The sequence below is a fragment of the Lonchura striata genome, chromosome 4 (genome assembly GCF_046129695.1).
Source record: "Lonchura striata isolate bLonStr1 chromosome 4, bLonStr1.mat, whole genome shotgun sequence".
Taxonomy (NCBI): domain Eukaryota; kingdom Metazoa; phylum Chordata; class Aves; order Passeriformes; family Estrildidae; genus Lonchura; species Lonchura striata.
The window spans coordinates 27112224-27129084 of record NC_134606.1 but is presented as its reverse complement, the minus strand read 5'-3'; the positions used below and the strand labels follow the sequence as shown (position 1 = coordinate 27129084).

Below are 16861 nucleotides of genomic sequence, written 5' to 3'. Positions count from 1 at the left end.
GGGACGTGCTGCTGCGGGCTGGCCTCACTCCCAGGCCCTGGCACGGTGCAGGCAGCGGGATGAGCACACCAGCCTGCTGGCCCGAGCTCTGCTCCCCCTCTTTCGGCAGCAGCCTCAGCTGCAGCAGAGGTGGCTTCATTCCAAGTGTCCAGAGCTACACGGAGAACAAACTCATTTACTCGCCCCTGAGGAAATGCCAAGCCAGCCTGGCTGGCTGAACTGTTCCCTCCACTTCTCTCCTGGGACCCAGCCCAGTAATGACACATGGGGTAAGTGTAGGCTCCAAACTGCCCAGACAAAACTGGCCTGTGAAGTCCAGAGATATCTGGCTTCTCTCCTACCCAAACCCACATAAGCACCTAACCTAGGGCATAGGTGTGGGAAGGTCAAGTGTAGGGTAGCATCAACAGGTTTGCAGAGGAAAAAAAGCACCCATTAGAGGTAGCAGTGTAAAGATTAATGTCGAAAGTGACCTGCTACCTGTGGATGTCAAACCATACATATCACTGTGTTGTGTGTAAATGCTGACAGGTTCTGCAGTAACAAACCCTCCCCCTTATGAAGGCCAGCTCCTCTATTGTCCTACAAATACTCACTGCCATGTCCCTCTGCTGCACAGCACAGCTTTGCACACCTAGACTGGACATATAACAGCCATACCTGAGCCAGGGGGAACATTTCTCAAAACCCAACACCACTTGCATACAAAAACACAGTCTGCAGCTCCATTCAGAGGCTGAATTTCCCTACCCACACAGATAACAACAGACGTTCAGGAAAAACAATCGGATGATTACTTGGGATGAGGTTATACACTCCAGACTTAATTCACTCATCTCACAGCTTTAGTTGTTCTTAAGGTATATACGGGATTAAGACCAGGTCAGGTAACTGCTCCTCTTCCTGACAAATCTGCCACAGAGTAGGAAGCAAAGGATGGCCAGACCACCTGCAGAGACTAATTACTTTTTGGTCTCTTGTTCTCTCCCCATCTCCCTCCGATCAAGATTTACCAGCGCTAAACCCATCAGACAAGTCCACTAGTGCATGTTTTTCCAGCACTACCAGAATTTTTCCATGAGTTCCACTAATCCCCTACATAAACTCACATGACTGAACAGATAAAAAAGTATCCCACAAAAAATAATTCCCAGAAAGATTAGAAACGCATCATTTCATATTCTTATGGATTGTTTATGACTCTTATCTACTCTTTCCCCTAGTCCTCATCCTATCCATTCTGGTTAGGAGTTCAAGTTTTTGTGACACTTTCTGTACAACTATCTAGGGAGTTATTCGTAAGTTTTTAAAAATAGTAAACAACACAGCAGAGCCTGACCTGTCCAGAGGCACAAGAAATACATTATGTAGCAGAGCCAGAAAAAAAAAAGAGGAAACTAGCGCAATGTGGTAAAGTATCACTCATATTTCGAGATTATTTTGCTGGTTCCTTTTGCGCAGTCCATGAATTCTCAGCAAAACAACTTACAAATTCAATAATAAAAAATCCCTTTATCGAAGGATGGATCGCAGACCAAAGTTGTCCCAATCTCATACTTGTGCTGCCCTGATAGACCCAAGGGAGCCCTACAAACTGCCATCAGGGAAAATGGCCAAAGGATGTGCAAAGGATTGCCAGAGTGTAAAGAGTAATGTCTCTTCAAAAAAACTATGGCAGTTTAGGGACAACCAGTTGTAAACACAATGACTATTAGATTTGCTTCATATTATGCACCAAAATATAATCTGTCTTTAAAAAGAGAATTAAAATGGTGTTTAGAAAGATGAGAATGACTTTGTATCTTCTCTTTGGAGGAATAATTAAGTGACAGAAATCTGAGAGTTTAACTAACAACTTGTAATCCGGTGCACTAATCCCCACAGCATGTGTCCATCTGCTCTCTCCTCATCTTTTCTCAGACTCATGTCTGAGACTGCTCCATTTGTATGGCACCCCAAGTGATGGGGCTCTTTCCAGGCCCCTGTTGTTCCTGGGAACTCCAGTAACATCAACCATGCAATCACAGCCATGACACCAAGACCCAGGAATCACTTGTGTTGGCAGTGTATATGCTAGAGGTAGTAAGGGATCTCCAAGTGTCAAACCCCATGGGATACAGTCTCTCTTCCCAGAGCTCTGTGTTCATGATCCCATGTGGGATCATGGCTTTACCAGTCACTACCAGGACTGTAAACTTTCTGAGCAGTGGGATGGAGGAACCCACTGCCGTGCAGTTTTCCAGGTGTGGGTATGCATCCTTATTTTGTTATCTACCCCACATCTGGGCATGCTCCCACCCTCTCTCCACCTCTTCACACCTTTGAAAAGGAGGTGGAGTACTACTTCAATATTCAACTGAGTGTCCCCATCTCAGTGAGGCCCACCTGACCATGAGAACAACTCAGGACAAGAAGACAGGAAACCTGTCTTCTGCCCACATGGGTTCTGTGGTCTTAAGTGGTGCAGATGATCCCACTGTTGATCACAGATTGTGGATCCTACTGTGACACATTCAACATTCTCCCCACACTGCATAGCCAGAGTACCACACCAGGATTCTGTATGACCCTCTACAGTTGTCCTCAAGGGCAACTAGAGTGTGTAGTTATTACATGCTAACAAAAATAACACTGATAATGGCAAATAAGTCACAAGAAAAAAAAAAAAAGAAAAAAAAAAAAAAAAGAAAAAAAAAAACTCCATAAAATAAACTAATAAGCCCAGAGTTGGACAGCTCAAGTTCCATTTTGGATGTGCTAAATTTGAGTCCTACAGATGAAGAGCTTTACTTCCACAACCCTAACTTCTTGTAATATAACAAATTTGGGTTAAGAACTACAATGCTGGGATCACTTGAGAACAAGGCTGTGTAACTGAAAAAAAGAATACATAAATACATTTAAATGAAGGAAGAGGGAGGAAAGAGGAGGAATACAGCAGTTGTGAATTCTGCATGCAGAAAGAACATCTGGAAAACCAAGCTAGAGGAATTAGAAAATCAAACAGCTCTAGATAATACTGATAGGAAATGCAGGTCAAATTGCAGGGATATGATTAAGGACAGCAGAATGTTCCTGTAACAATTAAGGGATGTGCAAACAACAAAAGCTCTGGCTAAGGAGTGAACCATCCTGGGAAAGAAATACAGTTCATGCTGGAGTTTTTCAGCCTCAGCACAACATTGTTGTAGCGTGAAAGAACACATAGGTGCAAGTCCATATCAAGCTTGCAAGCAACTGGAAACCATCTCCAGCTGCCAAGCAAACAAAGGATGTGGGACTGCCACGGAATAAGATGAAGAGTCAAACACTGTGGATTTTATTCTCAGCTCTGCCACAGATTTCCTGCACAACCTTAGGCCAACAGGTTAGTCTCTCTGTGGCCACTTCCTCTTTCAACTCTTATCTAAACATTAAAAGGAACAAGAAGTTTGTGGCAGCTCTATAACACAACAGATTGTTTCCAAAGAAAAATAAAACAAAAAACCCTGTACCTTATCCCACGCCCTTCCACTGAGAAGTTGTGTCAAACATCTCCCTGTGCAGAGGCACAATGCAGCTTCCCAGCACAGTCACAACCTGCTCACATCCAGTACCAGCCTCTCTGCCAAGCCTATGGGACTGGCAGCATCCTGCCAACAGGTTCATTGCTGCTCAGCAAGGGCAGATCCCTCACCCTGCCTCCCCAAGGGCTGGGACATATTGAAAGGGCATGGCAGGTTCTTCTGAATTTCTGCCTTTTCCCCTTGCAGTTGTCCATAATATTCATAGTCATCATCATTTAAGCTGTACAAACACTGCACAACGAAAACAATGACCTGACCATGACCTGATCCTGACTATGATTTCTAAAGCAGTTAACGTTTTTCTATCATAAATGCACAGAGGAGCTAAACTTCAAGTGACAAAATGTCCACAACTTTTGTGTTAGATTGTGGGGATTGGATACAATTGGAGAGATGATTTTTTTTCAGTGCCTGTACATTCTGGGTCCTGGCTTCATTTCAAGGGCTATCACACAAACCTCACTCACCGTGGTTTTTCATCTACAACAACATAAGAGAGCAGAAACAAGAGATATGCTTTATCAGTTAAAGTAGTGGCACTGCTGTAGATGCAATGGTCCAGGGATATCAGCAAGACATGGCTTGCAGGGAAGTAATATCCTCTTTCAGCATACCCAGCACTGCTGGAAAAAATGAACGTGTTTTCAGACACACAAGTCCCCTGTAGGTCTGAAAGAAGAGCAGAAGCAAAACCATCTCTTTTACACAAGTGCAGAGGTCCTAGCCAGAAGCCTGCTCATTCCTCTCTAGAGTATTTGCACACAGGTCTAATTGAGGATTATCACCTTTCCAACTCTGTTTCTTATTTGTTAAAGCCACTATGACAGTTGGCATATGCTATGATGGACATGAACGTAAGATCCTTTCAATTACATTTTCTTTGTCTTGCCATTTCATGCCCCAAGGAAAAATATAAAGTGTCAAACTTTCATGTTAATTGCACTGAAACAACTTGAATTTACTCTGATGTATAAAATCTCCCAGATTTTTCAAAGGAGAGATGGTATCATATGCTTACTTGTTTTGTTCCACTTCACTAAACAGACACTCTCCCTTATGCTAGATGAAAAGTTTAGCAATGGCAAATGTCAGTTTTAAATTATTTGATCTGAAAGCTACATCAGATCCTGTTTCAGCCAGGCTGTGGGGATAAAGGTGGCTAGCAAAAGAAACCATCCATACCAACACTAGTATCTTCCTCAAAGACATAGACCAAAAAATACGCAACACATGATTGATTGTTCCTGAAAGTATTATGGACTCTCAGCATATCTGAACAACACAAATCCTTGCTGACTGTCTCCTCTGCCCCAACTTCTTTTCAGAGACTGAAAAATTATCTGTCACTGGACACATACTTAAGTCTAGGCTGATTAGGCTTCCCTGCAGAACTGAGCGGTTTGTTTCTAACCCATCTCCCAGGGTCGGTGCTATCTGCTGACCAGCAGACTCTTCAATGCCGTGTTTTTCAAGCAGAAAAAAAGAGTTCATGAGCTTGTGCTCACTCTGAAGTTTTGGATTCTTGGAAGCTATATACTGCTAAGCAGTAGACCAGAGTAGAGAATTAATGAGGGGTTTGGCTTTTACCCAGCTGCATGAGGGCAACCCCTGTCTTCCCAGCCAGCCCTGCTTGCCCCCTCACCCCTAAAGGGAAGGGGGCAGAGGAAGGGCACTGTGGAGAGCAGGAGGCGGGAGCTCACCAGCACAGCACTCAAAGGCACAGCCAAGCTGACTCCATCTGCAAACAGCATCAAGGAGAAATGAAGATCTCCCACACAAAGAGCAAGTGTGGAACCAGCCAGCTGATTCCCACCCATGGCAAACCCAAGAGAGGAAGTGGCAGGAGGTTAGAACAAAGGCTTTCTTTATCATCTGTGGAGGCATGAACATGGGGAACTACAGAGGCTGTGGCTGTGAGGCACCCCCTTTGCAGTGAGGCCCCATGGTAACCTTTGAGCTCCATAGTCTGGGCTTGCATCTACATGGACCTGCCTCACAACACACCTCACGCCCTGGTAGGGCACTTCACGGAACAATTAAGATGTACTTGATGCTTAGCACTTGCAGAGAAAGAGCTCAGGAGACTGAGGGGACACCCAGCTACACCTGGAAAGAGGTTATACACGCCTCAGAACAAGATGTGGTGAATCAGGAAGAGCCAGTATCAGAGGCTGGTAACAAGAGGCCAAATCCAGCCAGCTCTATAGACCCTATACATTCCAGTCTCCAGGAGAAACATTCACAGAATCTTCAAGCAGGATAAGCATGAGCACCTGGGACAATCCCTGGACTGTGGGTGGAAGACAGCAGGTCCTCCTGCAGGGGGTCTCGTCACACCAATTATTGATGTAGCTAACAGCACTTTGCTTCAGTATTTCAGAAGCAGATTTAGCAGAGCAGATTCCTCACATGAGCTCCAAAACCATGTGAGAGCTGCCCTATGCATTCAAGTGCAATATTCCCTCAAGGCCAGGGGCTGGGGGGAGCAACTGCACCTTCCAAAGACAGAGACACACCTTTCTCTTCCCTGCTGGCTTTACTTCCCTCGCTGGGGTGAGGAAAATCCAGCCATGCAAACAGGCTATTGTTCCTGCCTGCTGAGCAGCTTGCCCTTTCTGACAGGCATCCCTCACTCTGCAAATAGAGCCATTTGTCAGAACCAGACATGTAGCTGAATGTAGTTCTAGTTTAGCACACATACTAAATGGCTACAGCAGGATCACACACTTTGCTTCTTTCCAAGGATGAGTATGTTACCTCCCAGAATCCTCCTTTTTTGAGAAGTCACAGCTTTGGGGCTTTTTCTGTTGTTTTGGGGTTTGTTTTTTGAAGGACCACCACATGCACTACAGTAGCCCAGTGACTTCTCTTAAAGCACTCTGTGTGACAACCTACACTAGGTGATTAATTCCTTTCATTGTATTACATTGACACACTGTTGTCTCTTATACCTAAACTTCCCACCATGCAAGAAATCTACAGGCAATGTATTAATGAATAAAACCAAACCCAATGCATGACTGACCTACCAGGTTTGTTTATTTAAAAAAAAAAAAAAAAAAAAAAAAAAAACTAGAATGGTCTATGCTTACAACAACTACCTGGTAATTGTTACTCAAAGAGAAACACAGAGTACAACTAAATATGTATGTATGTACACACACAAGTAGATTTGCAAAAAAAAACCCAGAGCAACTGTATGCCACAGCACTTCTCAGCATTGAGATTTATACATTTAGACTGATTCTTACTCTTACTGAATTATTGCCTTCTTTTCTCTAATTTCCAAAATTAGTTATTAACCAGCTGTCCCCACGGTTAGTATTGTCAGCTGTTAGACACATAAATAAACAAATTATGAGGTAAGTATGGAGAATGATTAGAAGAACGAAAAAGCACACTAATGCATAGTGTATTCATATTCAGCTGTCATGCACCCCATCTATTCCTTTAATGGCTCTTTCTTCTCACTTCTCTTTGCTGACATTTACATTAAAAGGTGCAGCGTCTTTCAACTTTCATTTTGAACTAATGTTCCTTGTAATGAGCAACATAGGCTTGAGAAGCATGTTTTCTGAAATGCAGTGAAAAGGTAATTTTAATGAAGAGAAATGAGAAAGCTGGAGAACAGTAAATCGCTTCGCAATCTGAATTAATGCCGATTTGGAAAAGGCTCAACTGAGGAAGGAGATGTAAGACTTTTGGCAATGCAAATTCTAATTATTTCAAGTCTTGGCAGTAATTTTATCAAATAGTAGCAATTTCATTAAAAGGTGCACTGGTAATCATCTACATAAGGCCTCCAGAGGGGAAAATATACCAATAATTGCATAATTATGTTATCACTGCTCTTATGATGGACCACATTAAATACCACAAAGAGGAACACTGTTTTTTACTTTCTCTAGATATTTAGTTCAGTACATTTTCCTAGAAGATTACAGCAATAAACAAGACTTTCAGATTAACATGTTCACCAAATTTTGCAGAAAAGACACAACTATCTTTTATGTCCATAATACTTTGTATTATCTTTTCCTTCACTGAAAGAACTGACAGATTAATGAGAAAAATTCTGGGTTTAGTAATAATGTAGAGTATTTATATAGTTGTATTACCAAAATACAAGTCATTGCATCATGTAATGCAGGCACATGGCACAGATCCATTTAAGAAGCAGGTTTTAGGATATTTCCACATTTGTCCATATAAATTAAGTGTATCTATTTAGAGTTTTTGGTAAGCCTGAAAGAAGTTAGATTTCTGTTATCTAAATAACACTTAAACTTTTCTATTAAGATGTTGGTAAAAAAATTATTGTAAAAGCATTGTTTTACAGACAATACTACATCTAGTAGGTTGATTTTTAGTAAGGTACCCAGTATATTAGATAAGTATCTTTGCTATTACTAGGACAGTTTCTGGAAGAGTCATTGGCACATTTTTCAGAACACCTCAGGTGAAAAATTTCACCTCAGACAATCACACCAACTCCCAGCAACATCTGTCACTGATGTTGTCTTCCATAAAAGCGCTTTGAATACAGAGACTTGGATATATTTCTGACAATTCAGCTTCATTTTCTCAGTCTTCTGGCAATGAGATCAATAACTCTCCAATATCACAGAAGTCCAACTTGTAGTTTTTGCTTTTAAATTGTACTTATTTTCTAGTTTACTTATAAGCCTTATCAGAAATTGCATATACATGGCATATATACATATGTATAAGTAGTTGCTTACTGAAAAGTAGTCCTCCTTTCTGCTCCAGGAAGGATACACAGAGAACTACTTAATGTGAGTGCAGCCCGAGTGCCTGCTTAAACAGGGAATCCCATTGCAGCATCTCTCCTGAACAGATCTAGCTTATAGGACAAGACCAGAAACACAGGGCTTACTTCTGCTCCTTCCATGTGACCTCTTTGATTGTGCTGCATACCTCAAATCCTAGGTATGATAACATTAATACTACTGCAAAGTCAGCAATTTTATGTATAATACCTGGAAGTCAGACATGCTATTGAATAGGAAACTTTAACAGCTTATGTTAAAATGAACACAACTGGGAGGAAGCTTTTATTTTGTGGAAGATAACATAATTTCTTTCCATAGTATAAAAATTATGCTTACCCAGGCATAGAAAGCCCTTCCATGATATAGACAATAGCAAACAAGCATCAAAAGTGAGGAAGAGAATCAGCAAGCCACTGAGCAGCAAAAAATGAGTGCCTCAGGATCACAGCCTAGCACAGAATTGTATATAAGGCATACAAACAGAACAATTTCAGGTAAAAATACCCTATTAAGCTGCATATTTAATTTAATATTACATTAAAAAGTAAAACCATGGCACTTTTATAATGTACATTTTCCTTTTAAAACATAAAAATACTCCACTATGATTTTGAAAATACAACAACATAAATTTAAACTTACAGCTCCTCTGGTAATTAAAAAAATAAAAGCAAAAATTTATTCAAGCTGTAAATTTGTTGCCAACATTTTTTTAAAGATAATATAACTACTGGATTCATGAAAGCCAGCCCCTGAGCACCTTCAGGCCTTTGCCATGTGGAGTTTCCTAGCAGGTGCAGAGAAAATATTTTCTTTATTTCAGTTCATTCAGTACAACTCAATTAAGCAACCAGTCCATTCAAAGAGGAGCTACTGATCTGGAGCTGAAAAAAAAACATGAATGTTTCTTTCCATTGCTATTCTAAGAATAATGAGAGAATGACATTGACTAGTTCTAAAATTTTTGTAGCATAGTGATTAGAAGCCACCAGTTTTGACTACAGATAGGCCTTTCAGGCATTAATTATTTTTTTCGAAACATTTCTCAATGAGTTTTTTCTTCTGAATTGGCTGGCTTCTATGTGGTGCTAATTTTTATCTAACGGAAGAACATTTCAGAATTCTTGTTTCCGTCATTGTAATCGATGCAAATCATCAGTAAAAATCAATTACCTAATACAAGAAATGTCAACATTTTCTATTTTCATGCTAAAACATACACATGAAGAATCAGGATCAGTGTATATATAACAAGCTACATAATTGCTTAAATACAGGCACAGTGATTAATCAAAGTAAGTATAACATTAACTGCAAAGGCTAAATTTAATTAAAACTCTATCTCAATGGTAATAAAGGAGGTTAAACCTTTCTTTGCAAAATGATTAAGTACAAATGCAAAACAGTTAAAATGAGGCTTACTGTTGGCTGATTTAAATCATGATTAAAATCAGATTTACAATGCTTTGAATCAAATTGAAGCACATAGTACAGGGGGAAGTGACCATTTTATTGAACCTGGAAACACTGAGTTTCTCATCTGCAGTCAGATGTCAATTTTACATATCATATCTGGAAGACATGCAAACAAGTCTGAGAGGGTTGAGAAGAGCAGGAGGAGAAGGAGTTACAAAAGACACTCCAAAAGAAAATATCTCAAAGATTTATCATAGAAAAGGAGAAGCCGAAGGGTTTATATTATTGATATGCAAAATATTATTATAAAAAGGATAGCGACAAGTAGTTCATATATCCAAAAGAGCAGGAGAATAAAAGGATGGAATTAGGCAACCAGCAAGGGAGATTAGGTATCAGAAGAAGCTTTTGACCTTTAATAACTATTTACTAGAAAAAACAGGTGGTAAGAGTCTGCAGCACAAATCTGCCTTAGAGCAGGTTAGAAGGAAATTCTGTGTGGGGAGATCTGCTCCATCTGACTACAAGGAAGAGCAGGGAACAGACCAGATCTCCGCAGGTCTCCTCCAGCCTAGAGGAGAGTTCTATGGGAGCTTCCTAAGACTTGCCATGCCTCTTAAAAGCGCAGCTGCAGAAAGAAGATGAATGCATGAGAAAGTCATGCAGCAAAGAATGAAGTTTCCAGTCCTGAGGTCTGCAGACAAAACTTTCAACATGTGACATCCAGTGCAGCCATTAACTCCTGAACAAAAAACAGATTAAGTAGGAGAGCCAAGTGCAAGTTTTAAATCTCATGATACCTGTCAGCAGAAATCTGGTTAGCTCTGAATGGCCTAGGTATGCAAACACCCAAAACATTTCTATTACACAGCTCACTGGGATTTTCCACCCTTTCAAAGCATGCAGGCTCTGAATGACAGGTTATAACCAACCAAGTTGATTTCTTTTTCATGTGTGGCTTTTGCACAATGCCTTTCTGTAAAGCAAATCCACTCCAGCCTTCTCTTCTCCAGACTGAACAGCCTGTCTCTCAGCCTGTCTTCATAGGAGACTTGCTCCAGCCCTCTGGACCCTCATGAGGACACGGTCACCCAGCGTGAGCAGAGGAGCACTGCCTAGCATAACACAATGACTGATAGGAAATGATAGGAGACTCAGAACTAACCCAGCATTTGCCATGCTTCCAAAGAACCTGTAAGGGGTGCATCTCTCTGATTTTCACATTTGCCTGCCACGGTTTTCATCTCTTCTTAACTTAAATCAGCCCAGGCATACTCTTTATCACTTAAATTTATAACTGCCAGTGCCTAGTTGACCAGAGAATTCTTCTCCATATCAGATATTTGACTGTGTTACATGATTATAGATTCACCCACCAAGATGACATTTAAAATTATAGACATTGAATGCAGTTGGCTCCCCCGGTGACAAAAAATCCTTTAGCTCCTAATGTTACCCAGTGATGCTTCATTTTAGTTCAATTTCCAGAAATTATCCCTATGGAGCAGCCCAGAAGTTGCATAGCATGGTAGCAACATTAGAAATTTTTCTGTTATTTACATATCTCTTTGCTGGTAAAGTCAAGAGCCTGACACACTGTAAAAAAAAAAAAAAATCTTTTGCAACATGAAAAATATCATTAAAAATCCATTAAATCTGAAAACCTGTGTTTTCAGAATAAATCAATATAATCCCCAAGAGGAAATCCGCTGAGAAAATAACATTTACTGAGCTTTCTAATTGGTATCCCCTAGAAAACAGGAGTCACGTTCTCCCCTCAAACACAGATGTTTACACTCTCCTTATGCTTTTATCACTAACGGCAGCAATCTTGGCCAGTGGACAAACAATACACTTCAGTTGTCATTAGGTTTGGCAGCCAGCCAAGGAGACCGCTCACACTCGTAAAATTACGTTCATTTATGACTGTTTGCAGGATTCATTGTCAAACGGTTCTATTGGAACAAAAGCTTCTAGTTTCCTAAAAGTCACCGAAAAAGACAAGAACAATACTACATAATATAATAATATAGAAGAATACAAGTCTCATAATTTGTGTGTGCATTCTCTCCAGATTGTTTTAAATAAATGACCAAAAGATGTAACACACTTTCCTTAGATGTCACAACAGCATCAGCTCTACTCTCCCGTCTGAAGTTACAGTGAATACCTTAAGCTCTGTTACAACTGAGAAGTCCCAGCTAGGGAAGCTGAGTTTCTAAGGGACAGAAACATCGGCAACTTGTTTCTTGTGCATGGGAACAGTCAGAAAGACATTCAGAAAGGTAAAGTTATGTACTTAAAGTGAGAGGGTACTTTCAGTAAATGCAATGCATTAGGATATCAGACCTCATTTCCTCTAGACATTTTCTGAACAGCTGAAAGAGACTTAAGGAAATGAGTCAAAATCCTGGAAGATGTTTGTATTAGATGAAAAAGAAAACAACATCTGTAAAATCATGTGTCACATCCATAGAGCAAGACAATGTGTAACACTTGATCTCTGCAATGGTATTCATCTTCATTCATCTTCGTGGACAGTGGAAAAAAAAAGCTGAAAAGTGGCTTAACCTTGAGCAATTACTGCCTCTCTTCTACAAGACTGGTATGAGATAATATCAGTCATTGTGTATTGTACATAAACATATATGCTGTTGAAACTCTTTGATGCTGCGTAGTTCTTGTTTTATCCAGAATTTGTTGTTCCTCACCTTCAAATTCCATCAGACTGTTTACTGTTCAGACTAGAAAGCAGCTTTCTTTCAAATTACAAATGCCTAGTATTTGGTATTTAGTTTGGCAGCTCCAGATATTCCTTAAAAATCTTTCTAATAGCTTGCAGTAACAACAAATTATAGTTCAGAAAGAAATCCAAACACTATATAGTGATATCATTAGTTTCTCAGAACAGACCACAGTGCAAAAAGGACAAGCTTCACTACGAGAACCTCCTACTGACTGGAATATGACTCAGATGTTTCTCCCAAGACCTGTCCTAGCTCATGTTTACATGTGCTAAAGACATATCCCTTCCAATTCCACCTGTATCCTGGTGCAGCATGTCCCTTCTGGAGGTGACTCAGGATCCTTTGCTTAATTCAGGCACCTGCAAAGAAGCGTTACTGTTTGGACAATCACTGGGAGAGCTGGGAACGAGACAGAAAACCCACAGAGAGCCAATACAACCCCACAGTACCACAGCTGCAGTCATCTGTTGACAAGAGGCTCTCTCTGGCAAAATAAGCACGTGGAAATGCCTTCAGTCTCTATGAATGCTATTTAAACAGGATGTAAATGGCAGTCTCACTTCTTGCCAAATTTGTCACATTCTTTATTATAAAGCCCGAACAAAAATCACTCAGGCACTTGCAGGGAAAAGGTTCCCAGTGGCGGTGCAAGGAAAAAGAGTTGAATATTGAGCAGTTTTTGACATTTCCATTCTGCTCCTGGCAGTGGCCTTAGGCTACATTTCTGCACAGGGGACTCTGCACTGCCACAGGGGAGGGAGGAAAAGTACAGAGAGCAGAGATAGAAATGAAATGGGAGTAGGGAGGGCAGGATACTCAGATGGCTTGAGGGGGGTCAAGGCAGTGACTGAATGACAGCAATCAAAATTCTCATCAAATTCAATCTTCGTCCTTCAAGCTTCCTCCCTCATGGCTGATAGGTAACAGGGAGCATCATGAAAACAGACATTCTTCCCTCTGGGCACAGGGAGAGTCTGCTATTACTCTGCAGCTGATTGGGGGGGAAAAAAAAAGGTTGCATTGATGGATGGATGCTGAAAGGAACCATGTCCAGTCTTCCATGACCACAGGATGGAAATGCAAGGCACTCTCACAGAGTACTGGATGGTAGGGGACAAAGCAAGCCTTGAGGGAGGACAGGAGAAGAAGAGAGAAAAGACTGTTCCGGAATATTGCATCAAAATGAGGACAAGGCAAGTCCCAAATGGAAGGAAGTATGGAAGCATGTCAGTTTGCAAGAAAAACAAAAATTAGGAAGGGACTGTGGACAGAAAAGATGAATGGTTTACCCTTTGAGAAGCTACATTAAGCTGTTTTCTACATCCTCCTTCCCAGTTTGCAACCAAAGGAAGACGCGCTTGACCAACAGCCAAAAAAAGATACTTATTATAAACCTGTATGCTGATAAACAGGATAGGTCTGAACAGGGAGATCATCTCAGCCAAGCATCTACACTGAGGCAAAACCAAAAGCAGCACAGGAACTAGCTCTGGAGCAATCCAGAACAGCACATCAGCTCTGTCCTATCACTTCTGATGTTCCTATGCTGCTGCCAGGACTCTAACCATCACACCGATACCTCTCCCAGCACCACAAAACCAGCCCAGAATACTCCTACATCTATGTGATGCACAGATGATGCACATACATACCCAAGGACAGCTGTCTTTTGCAGTAGCAAGTTATTTCTTACAACATGGTGTGGTTTTGTTCACACAAGTTTTTGTCTGATGTGTCCCTGAAGTCTCCCACAAGTAAGTGTATAAACCCAGAACGAGATGGAGGATCATGAGAAAGGTTCCTCCTTGCTTCCTCAGTACTCCAGAAATTGCACCTCTGTCTTCCAGGACACGCTGCCAGTGTGATCTGTTTCCCAAGCCTTCTTTAAGGACAGTCTAACTATATGATGAAGGGTAACCTTGAAGTGAAGGCAAGAAATTCATGAAGTAAAGAAAGTTGGCAGGTATCAATCATGTCAACATCTTAAAAAATTCTTTCTAGTAATAACTCATTGGTAGGAGACTTTTAGGAGACTTTTACACTCCTGTGGCCACAGCATTTTGCAGCCTTATGTGGGTACTTCTAAATAGGAAAGCCCAAGTTGCCAGATACCACATTTACTCGGATTACCAATAAACCAACGGCAGCAAACAGAAAAAGTTACCTAAACAAAATCATTAAGGCATCCTAAACGGTTTTACAATGAAGTGTAAATTGTCACTACTGTTGGCTTCTGGTGTTTTAGAGGTGTCTGCTCCCATGGGCAGAGGCTGGCGGAACCCTCCCCGTCTGTGTCACACAGGGTGCTCTGCAAGGCTCCTCTCTGGTGGTGGCAGCAAACCTTAAACACCTATCGCTGTGCATCGCTTCTCTGGATCCTCAGCTCGTTCTGAGGTAAGCAGCGAAAGAACCTTTCACGTTATCTCCTTTCAGACTTCAGTGCCCAATGCTAAATTCCTCCCCAGGTCTAGCAGCGACCTCCTTCCAGCACCTTCCCCTGGACACAGCCAAACGCCTCCTAAGCCTACAAACCATGAAAGGAGATGCACGGCGGCTCTGAAAGCCATGTGTGAAGTTGCCCAGCTCTGCAGCCAGATGCAGTATTTAAAACCGTTAGACCTGTGCTCCAGGGCTATGAGGTCAAGCAAATAAACTCCCTTTTTAGAAAAGACTGGAAAGGAACCTACCCACCAAAGTTTTTGCACCAGCTGATTCCCCAAAGGCCTGAAAGGCACCCATTGCCCTCTTCACCGCAAAGGTCCGTCAGCGCCGCAACAGACCAGCCCTGATGCCCGGTCCCGCGGCGAGCCCTGCTCCGGGGCACCTGCCCGCCGGCGGCCGCAGAGGGCACCGAGCCCACCTGCCCCACCGGGGAGGCTGCACACCGCTGCTCAGCGCTGGACACCTGACGCCGGCCGCTCGTTCCTGCCCATTGTTCAACAAGCACTTAACCGCGGGGACATTTCGTACCGATCCCCGGATAGTTTATTGTCAAAACAGCCGGGCCGGGGAGGCGGAGGGGGGTGGAGGGGTTCCCTGCAGGTCTCTCCCCCAGCCCCGGATAGCCGCGCACGGCAAACAAAGGACTTTATTTCCCCCGGCGGGGCGTCCCACAAGGGCAGCGCGGGGCGATGCCGGGCACACCGCTGGCTGCCGGCCGACCCCCGGCGCGGCGCTGCCCCGCGGAGGGGGCCGCCAGCGCTGAAGTTTTCCCTGCCGCCGCCCGTGCAAACCCCGGCCCCGCGGGGCTCCGCGCCCGCCCGCGCCCGCGGCTCCCACCTGCGGGTAAGAGGCTCAGCAGAAGCAGCAGCAGCAGCGCGGTGTGCGCCAGCTCCCGGGCGAGGATCGCGCCCTCCATCCCGGCGCGGCTGCCGCTCGCACGGCCCGGCGCGGAGATGCCCGAGCCCCCGCGGGAGGGAGCGGAGTAGAGCCGGCCCCGCCCCGCCCCGCGCCGCGCCGCGCCCCCGCCCCGCCGCCGCGGGGATGGGCGCAGGTGAGGAGCTCCTCCGCCCCCGGGAGCCTCCTCTGGGCTCACCTAAAGCCCCTAAACAGAATGGTTTAAGGAAAAAGGACCGAGCCCAGTGGCTGAATGGGCGCTCAGTGCTGTCGTGAGGGAGAGCTCGCCCTCCTCACGGGCGGCATTCTGCCACGCCGAGCGCCCGAGGGATCGGGGCCGCGGGGCTGCGTAAACCCAAGTGGAACGTGGACCGGAGAAAGGTGGGGGGAGCGGCCGGGCCGGGCACGGGAGCTGGAAAGGGAGAGAGCATCCCTTAAAGGGCAGGTACAAAGCCGTTTGCCTAGCTTTGAAATCCTCACTGATCGCCCCTGGAGCTGTTAACGACTGGCTGGTTCTGGAGGCGCCAAAGGTATCGCCTCCGCCCTGGCTCGCACTGCTGACATCCACCCAGCCCGCTGTGGGCCACCACCTATTGAGGGCCAGAGCACCTCGAGTGAGACTTAAAAGTATGTGCTGTGGCACAAAGCGAAGACTTGAAAGAAGTGGCTGGTTTGGTATGGAAACGAGAAAACTGACAGGGAGCTTAAACGTGGAAAGGGTCCTTAAGAAAAGGATTGTGAGTGATTGTTTTTAATGTTTCTCAAGGGCAAGAAAAAAAGTTATCCATTTAATTCTCAGGAAAAAAAAAATCGCTTAAATGTAAGGAAGGCGATTGCAAAGAGCAAGAGGATTTAGACTACAAATGCATTGCAAAAAGGGGTTGTGGAATCCCACAGAGGGAGTTTTTTAAGCACCGATGAGACCACTGACGAGGATCTGGGAGCACTCACTTCTGTAACTGCAGAATTGGAGTGGAGCTGCTCTGCAGGCAGAAATAACACA

The 16861-nt window shown here is 43.5% G+C and overlaps 1 protein-coding gene across 1 annotated transcript in view; it reads right to left on the bottom strand.

Annotated features, from left to right (window-relative positions):
* KIT (KIT proto-oncogene, receptor tyrosine kinase) overlaps nucleotides 1-15947 on the bottom strand; it is a 55363-nt gene extending 39416 nt beyond the window's left edge. The window contains exon 1 of the mRNA XM_021530034.1: nucleotides 15802-15947. Within this exon, the coding sequence (XP_021385709.1) occupies nucleotides 15802-15880 (79 nt within the window). The 5' untranslated portion in view covers nucleotides 15881-15947. The remainder of the gene's footprint in view (nucleotides 1-15801) is intronic.
* Between the last annotated feature and the right edge of the window lie 914 nt (nucleotides 15948-16861).